This window comes from Cebus imitator, unplaced genomic scaffold, assembly GCF_001604975.1.
Source record: "Cebus imitator isolate Cc_AM_T3 unplaced genomic scaffold, Cebus_imitator-1.0 Scaffold58, whole genome shotgun sequence".
NCBI classification, from domain to species: Eukaryota; Metazoa; Chordata; class Mammalia; order Primates; family Cebidae; genus Cebus; species Cebus imitator.
Window position 1 is genome coordinate 563,719 of NW_016107373.1, and position 7,334 is coordinate 571,052.

At 53.9% G+C, this 7,334-nt stretch overlaps 2 protein-coding genes across 3 annotated transcripts in view; both read left to right on the plus strand.

The window, feature by feature from the left end:
• Nucleotides 1-504, plus strand: part of PACSIN3 (protein kinase C and casein kinase substrate in neurons 3) — a 10,056-nt gene extending 9,552 nt beyond the window's left edge. Inside the window, exon 7 of the mRNA XM_017529162.2 lies at nucleotides 3-504. Within this exon, the coding sequence (XP_017384651.1) occupies nucleotides 3-119 (117 nt within the window). The 3' untranslated portion in view covers nucleotides 120-504. The remainder of the gene's footprint in view (nucleotides 1-2) is intronic.
• A 525-nt stretch (nucleotides 505-1,029) lies between these two features.
• ARFGAP2 (ADP ribosylation factor GTPase activating protein 2) overlaps nucleotides 1,030-7,334 on the plus strand; it is a 12,316-nt gene continuing 6,011 nt past the window's right edge. Inside the window, exons 1-11 of one of the 2 annotated variants that reach the window (XM_017529271.2) lie at nucleotides 1,030-1,226; nucleotides 1,374-1,492; nucleotides 2,074-2,146; nucleotides 2,686-2,817; nucleotides 2,904-2,987; nucleotides 3,808-3,889; nucleotides 4,166-4,222; nucleotides 4,895-4,936; nucleotides 5,294-5,346; nucleotides 5,779-5,915; nucleotides 6,022-6,153. In XM_017529271.2, coding sequence (XP_017384760.1) covers nucleotides 1,155-1,226; nucleotides 1,374-1,492; nucleotides 2,074-2,146; nucleotides 2,686-2,817; nucleotides 2,904-2,987; nucleotides 3,808-3,889; nucleotides 4,166-4,222; nucleotides 4,895-4,936; nucleotides 5,294-5,346; nucleotides 5,779-5,915; nucleotides 6,022-6,153 — 983 coding nt within the window. In that variant the 5' untranslated portion in view covers nucleotides 1,030-1,154. The remainder of the gene's footprint in view (nucleotides 1,227-1,373; nucleotides 1,493-2,073; nucleotides 2,147-2,685; nucleotides 2,818-2,903; nucleotides 2,988-3,807; nucleotides 3,890-4,165; nucleotides 4,223-4,894; nucleotides 4,937-5,293; nucleotides 5,347-5,778; nucleotides 5,916-6,021; nucleotides 6,154-7,334) is intronic. The other variant, XM_017529272.2, reaches the window with a different exon arrangement.

Below are 7,334 nucleotides of genomic sequence, written 5' to 3' on the forward strand. Positions count from 1 at the left end.
CAGGGGAGGAGCTGCTGAAAATGAGCGAGGAGGATGAGCAGGGCTGGTGCCAGGGCCAGCTGCAGAGCGGCCGCATTGGCCTGTACCCTGCCAATTACGTGGAGTGTGTGGGCGCCTGAGTGCCCTGAAAGCCCCTCGGCGACGTTTTCACACCCTGGGGCAGAGCCCGGCTTCTCCTGGACAGCTGGACCCTCAGGGCCCTCAACCATCGCTCCCCTGCTGCTCCTCTGTCCCTTGAGGGAGGAAATCCTGGGACCCAGGGAGGGAAAGGGCCTGTCTAGAAAGGGACTGGTAGGGAAGGGCCAACTGAGTCTTGGATGAGGGCAAGATGCGAGGTCAGAGGTGACAGAATGGTTCAGGGGTGCCTGGGCCTCCCTAGGAGCTGTGGACCCAGTTCCTGACCTCTGCTTTGGGGTTCCTGGAGTGGGCTTGGGGTGAGTGTAGTTCCGGCCTAGCAACACCCTCTTTTGTGGCTTGTTCTAGCGTGTATTAAAACTTGACAAAAAAAAAAACACTGTCGGGCTCATGTGCATCTTTTTGATAGGACACTGTGCCAGGCCTCCAGAGGGCATCTGGAGAGAGGCCTAGCGTCTGTTATGGGGCCGGGGTTGGAAAAGGGTTTGCCTGCGTGGTACCTGCCCTGGAACTTTGAGATCCTAATCTGGAGTGGAAGGGACTCATTGTTTGGCTTGCTGTGAGCTGAGAACGGCAGGAGGCTGGGCGAGAGGCCAGCCAGTGCGTCTGCCCGTTCAGGCCAGAGGAACGAGGAGTGTTTGGGCAGACTGCCACTCCTTATTCACCGATCTGTATTTGGCTGGAGTAGGGGGTCCCCACCTGAAGCCTCCCGCCGCTCGCGCCGCGCGGGGGCGACGCCACCTGGGAGTCCCGGCGTCGGGGCGGCGCGCTCGAGGAGGTTTGGGCCGGCCCGCGCGCCGTCGCTCCTCCCCGGCTGCGGATTGGCCCGGCACGGCGTTGATTCTTGCGGCCGTGGCTGACGTCGCCGCCCCCATCCCGCCTGCTGCCCATTGGTCCAGATTGTGCCCCAGTCACTCCACCCCTCGGTTGGCCGGGGCACTGGCGAGCCCGCCCTCCCCGCCGTGGATTGGCCTGCGGCGGGACCCGTCGGTCGCGGTTGTGTCTGGGAAGGAGAGAAAATGGCGGCGGAACCGAGCAAGACCGAAATCCAGACCCTTTTTAAGAGGCTTCGCGCAGTTCCAACCAACAAGGTGCGTGAGCAGGGGGCGCGCGGAGTCTCTCGTTCCCCTGGGGCCTGAGGGAGGGAGAAGGGCGGAGGTGGGCTATTTTTCTGGGTTGTCGGCGCCCGGCCTTTACTCGGGGCCTCTAACCATTCGCTCATCGCCTCCTCCACCCAGGCGTGTTTCGATTGCGGCGCCAAGAATCCGAGTTGGGCCAGCATCACGTATGGCGTTTTCTTGTGCATTGACTGCTCTGGGGTGCACCGCTCCCTCGGCGTCCATCTGAGCTTCATCAGGTGGGGTCTCCGCGCGGTTGCTGTGTTTCCACCTGGCCCGCCAGGGCTGTGTGGACAGCAAGAGTGAGTGGCTGTCTCGACTTGGACCGCTGTGAATTCGGTGTTCGGAAGCCTCAGGGCCGAGGGTCCGGTAGCCTCCTGCTGAAGGGAACCACCTGTGTGGGCCGCTTGGCACATAGGCGGTCGTCTTCGCCTCTGGGTCAAAACTCTCTTTTTTTGACGGTCAAATTTGAGACTCTGAGCGTTAGTTGCGGGGAAAGGGAGGCGTTGCCCTTGTTGTTGCTGTTACGTTGTTGGCCCAGTATGACTCTAGTGAGAATGTGACCATCCCTTAGGGGAAAGCCAAATCCAGGCGTGTATGCCTGAGAATGTGACCTCCTTTCGGATCTGGGGACATAATTAGTACTCTTTGGAGTGGATGAATGAAGAGCAAAGACAGGGTAGTGTGGAGGAAATGGGGTGATGGCTGATTGTTTCCTGGGTGCCTAGAGCAGCCTGAGGCCAAATGACAGGTATCGGGTGGCCAGGGAAACCCCTTTCCTGGTATCTGCTGGTGGGTGAGACGCAGCCCTTGTACACAGGTCCACAGAGTTGGATTCCAACTGGAACTGGTTCCAGCTGAGATGTATGCAGGTCGGCGGGAATGCCAATGCGGTAAAGCTCCTTCTACCTCCCCCACCTTCTGTTCTTCTGCCTGGGTACTAACTTTGCACAACTCTCTAAGGGGCCCTCTCAGTTTCCCTGTTCAGAGGGTTCTCTGTTTTGTAACACCACCATACGCTATTTTTTTTAAAAAAACTTCGAAACTGGTCACAGTTTCTCTTAAATGGGTTTCAAATTCCAATTAAACTGGGCAAGTGTTCTTGGGGAAAAGCCACAGGAGTTGGAGCCTTCATAGTCATTGTGTCTTGTGGGCTTGTCCTGGACCAAGGATGGGGAGACTGGGAATGGCATGCTGTCCTCAGGCCAGGTGCAGTGAGGGCTGGATGTCAGTCATATCAGAGGATGGCATGCTGCAAGTTGTTTTTTTGCAGGAATTCAAGGAACTTTACCTCGAAAAACTGGTGTCAATAGGACGTATCATCCTGTAAAGATGATAATAACTCAGCTGTGGTAAGGGGATGCCTCCTACAGCCAACACGTTTCCTTCTTGAGAATCACCTGTAGCACGTGCTGCTCTCTTTGCTTTCCAGACAGCTTTTTTCCGCCAACATGGATGCACGGCCAATGATGCCAACACCAAATACAATAGCCGAGCTGCCCAGATGTACCGGGAGAAGATCCGGCAGCTGGGGAGTGCGGCCCTGGCTAGGCACGGCACTGATGTAAGTGCCTGTTCTTGGGGCTGGGGCAGGAGGGTGAGCAGGAATATTCAGAGCCCTGTGTTTCAGGGGTGCCTTCTCCTTTCTAGCTTTGGATAGACAACATGAGTAGTGCTGTTCCTAGTCACTCCCCGGAGAAGAAGGACTCTGATTTCTTCACAGAACACACTCAAGTGAGTGCCCACAAGGAATGTTTTTCCCAGTTCTTGACAGTTTATTTACCAAGGTCGGGGCCTTCTGTGATCATGGCCATAAATGCCATTTGCTTTGGTGTGATGTCTCGGACACTATATCTGGAGTCCACTGCTCCTGCTGGGTAGGCCCAGGTGTTTTCTCCTCCATAACTGGGGGTGCAGTATAGCCCTCCTTAGAAATAGCTTCCTATAAATAAACTGGGCTGGTGGGGAAGAGGAGCAGCTTCTTGAAGATTCAAGAGGTGTCTGGGGCCCCAAAAACGTTTTCCTGGATTCTTCCCCTATAAGAAAGGCACTGTGCTGGGGGTCAGTGAAAGGACTCCCTCCTCCCCACCCCACCCCTTTGAGGAGGGTTTCTTCCTTATTGGCACTGGGTGCTGAAGTTTGACTCTGATGTTCTCTACTCAGCTTTTTTCTGATGGTGGTCAAGTTAACCTGTCAAAACCTCAGTTTCTAAAATGGAGACATAGCTCCCTCGAAGGGGTTATTGTGATAATTAAATGTATTTGTATGTGAGGAGCCTTTGGATCTGCGCCTGCCTAGGTGGTGGCAGTTAACTGTTTTTAAGTTAGGGGAATGGGTTCTGGCTTTAATAGTAAAGGGCTTGGGGTGGGGTTGCTTGTTTATGCTTTCTTCCACGGTGAGTAGATCTCGTTTGAGATCACAGTTGCTACTCTCCAGTCCCTTTCCTCGTGGGCTTGGAGTACGATCTCTTGCCCACAAGGTGTTTGTAGGTCTTGGTGCTCCCTGACAGCAGGAGCGGCTCACCAAAACTTCTGTGATCTGGCCTCCTTTTCAGCCCCCTTCCTGGGATGCACCAGCCACTGAGCCTTCAGGGACCCAGCAGTCAGCGTCATCTGCAGAAAGCAGTGGCCTGGCACGTGAGTTCAGCCCAGATTCCAACCAGGTGCCCTGGTCCTAGGAAAGGAGTTGGGGTTTGTAAGGGCATATCTGGCCGTGAGAATAGGAGTAGGGTCCTCCTGTATCTTTGGGGGGGCCGGGATTCATTTTAATCCTGGGAGGAAGTGGTAGATACTCTTTTTCTCTTTTGGTGGCAAGCTGAGGAAAGCCACTGACTCTTGTCCCATCACTTCTCTCGAGGGGAGGTTGCAGGAAGCTAGGAGCTTCATCTCTAACTCCTACCATTGCATCCACAGAGCCAGAGCATGGCCCCAACACAGACCTGCTTGGCACCTCACCCAAAGCCTCACTGGGTCAGTATGCCAGTGGGCGGGCATGGGGTGGCTGGGAAAGGGTGGACCTCAAATGTTCTTTTCAGAGCTCCTCCTGCCTGGCTGTGTGGACAGAGGCCACAGGAGACTGAGCATCCGTCTGACCTCTCTGGAGTGGGGACTATGATTAAAATGGTGGCTGCAACGCTGATTTTAGAGCCAAGCCATTTGAATTGATAAATCTGGGTGGGCCGGTATATAAGGCCTGGGGTCAGCCTGTGAGTGTGGGGCTGGGTCTAGCCAAAGTGCTGGGGAGGCCAGCATGAGAGTGGACACCTGTCCCTGGGCCGTGAGGTAGGGCTGGCTTGTCTGGTCCATTTCCTGGGGTGGAGGGACGGCTCTGAGCTGCTGATAGCTGCAGGTGACATTGTCCCTTCTCAGCCAGCCCCCAGCCTATCCTTTAACTCTTTTCTACATTTTCCTTAGTGTCCTTCAGCCTTGGTTCAGGGTGAACAGTCCATTTGCTGACCTCAGTTTGTTCTGTTGACTCTTGGGGGTTGGGGCTGGAATGCAGCAGAGTGACTGTCAGACTGATCCATGAGAAGGCTGGCATAGCTTGGTGAAGCAGGGCTTCATAGAGATCGCTGGGCCTAGGAGCTCTTTGGCGGCTCTGGGGTGGGCGTCTTGTTAGCCACAAGTCTGTTTCTCCTCCAGAGTCCATGTATCTGTCAGCTAAAGGGACCCTTCCTGCCGGAGGTAACTGACAGCTGCTTGGGGACCCTGGGCCCTGCCCACAGCTTCCTGCCTTAGGAGCTGAGCCTGGTGCTCACCGTCTCGCCCCTGCCTTGCAGTTTTTGTTTTTGTTCAGGGGCTTTGAGTGTCTCTGGTGCTTCAGGTCTAGGTTTCTGTCTCACTGCTGGGCGCCAGCAAATACCCCAGCCACGTCTGTCTTTGGCTTGGACACCGCTGGTTGGAGCTGGTGGTGGCAGCTTTGCCTTCCCCTGCCTGAATTTGTTCTTAGGGGCTCTTGCCATGAAGCTGCATGGTGTGGACTGAGCTGCTGCCTCTGAGCTGCCTTTGTCTTAGCTCATACCCACCCACTTTCTCACGCAGAACTGAAAAGCTCCATCATTGGCAAGAAGAAGCCAGCAGCAGCTAAGAAAGGGGTAGGTGGGGAGAGGGGTTAGGAGCTGGGTGCAGACTACCTGGGCTTGTCCCTTGACCTTACCACTTACCAGCTATATGACTTTGGTAAAGGCACTGTGCTTCTCCGAATTGAAGATTGTTATCTTCAAGGGCTGCTGGGAGGGGCCCGTGAGATGGAGCACATCTAGTGCTTAGCAGAGTGCTTGGCACATACTTGGCCCTGTCAGCATTAACTACCGTCCTCAGGCCTGGGCTTTGCCGGAGCTGTGTGAGCCACCCACGCTCAGCTCCAGCGGAGCACTGTTCTCTTGGACATGCTGGTTGGGCTTCTATTTTTTACCCTAAACTTTAAGAAGGGCCTTTTCCTTGTGGGTGTGGCTAGAGTGCCTGAGCCTGGGAGGGATTGGAGGAGAGCGAGATTGGCAAAGCGCCTTACCCGATTCTCTTCCCAGCTGGGTGCCAAGAAAGGCCTAGGGGCCCAGAAGGTGAGCAGCCAGAGCTTCAATGAGATTGAACGGCAGGCCCAGGTGGCAGAGAAGCTCCGAGAGCAGCAGGCAGCCGATGCCAAGAAGCAGGCGGAGGAGTCCATGTGAGTGTTTGCTGCTGGAGCCTCAGGCTCGTGTGGGGCTTGTGGGGTGGGTAGGTTGGGCAGGTCAGGATGGGTGGTGGCTGCTGATACCTTTGTTCTCTCTAAGGGTCGCCTCCATGCGTCTGGCCTATCAGGAGCTCCAGATTGATCGTAAGAAAGAGGAAAAGAAGCTACAGAATCTGGAAGGGAAGAAGCGAGAGCAGGCAGAGAGGCTGGGCATGGGCTTGGTATCTCGAAGGTGAGGCTCAGCTCTGGGTGTGGCAGGGAAGTACCATTGTTTTCTGGGAACAGAAAATGCGGGGCCTTCCCAGCATTTTGGGATTCTAGGCTTACTGTTTCTCCAAGTCTGAGTAGACGACTTGGCTTATTGTCCTAAAGTACCTAATAACAGTGCTTGGCATAGTAGATATGTGCTCAGTAAGTTGAATGAGTGAATAGGTATGTGAGTGAAACACAGGGTCAGGTGTTATTTCAGTATCTTCAAGAGACTAGGGTGGTTTTTCTTAAACGCACTTTGAATCGTGGGACGGTTTATTTTTCAAGACCTCCCTGAGAATTGCGGTGCATCTAGTATCATCCTTAATTCCTGTCTAGAGATGCCATTTGTGCTACCTGTAATACTCTAAAATATCCACTCACATTTTAGATGCCCTCAGTGTGGGCGGAATCCCTCCTATTTGAGAACCACTGGGTTTGCTGTGGTTTTCTCTCTTTTTCTTTTGAGACAAGTTCTTGCTTCTGTTGCCTAGGCTAGAGTGCAATGGTGTGATCTCGGCTCACTGCAACTTCTGCCTTCTGGGCTCAGGTGATCCTTCTGCCTCAGCCTTCTGAATAGCTGGGACCACAGCCAGGAGCCACCATGCCCAGCTAATTTTTGTATTTTTTTGTAGAGAGAGGGTTTTGCCATGTTACCCAGCCCGGTCTTGAACTCCGGGCTTAAGCGATCTACCTGCCTTGGCCTCCCAAAGTGCTGGGATTACAGGTGTGAGCCACCATGCCTGGCTGCTATGAGTTTTTTTTGTTTTTTTGTTTTTGTTTTTGAGACGAAGTCAGGCTCTGTCACCCAGGCTGGAGTGCAATGGCATGATCTCAGCTCACTGCAACCTCCACCCCACTGGTTCAAGCGACTCTCCTGCCTCAGCCTCCTGAGTAGCTAATTATAGGTGCCCGCCACCACAGCAGGCTAATTTTCATATTTTTAGTGGAGACAGGGTTTTGCCATGTTGGACAGGCTGGTCTCGAACTCCTGACTTCAAGTGATCTGCCTTCCTCAGCCTCCCAGAATGTTGGGATTACAGGCGTGAGCCACTGCACCTGGCTGAGCCAGTAGTATTTTATTTCCTTTTATTCTGTGTGCTGCTAGTATAATCCATAGTTAATCAGCAAAACTTTTTTTTTTTTTTTTTTTTTTTTTTTTTT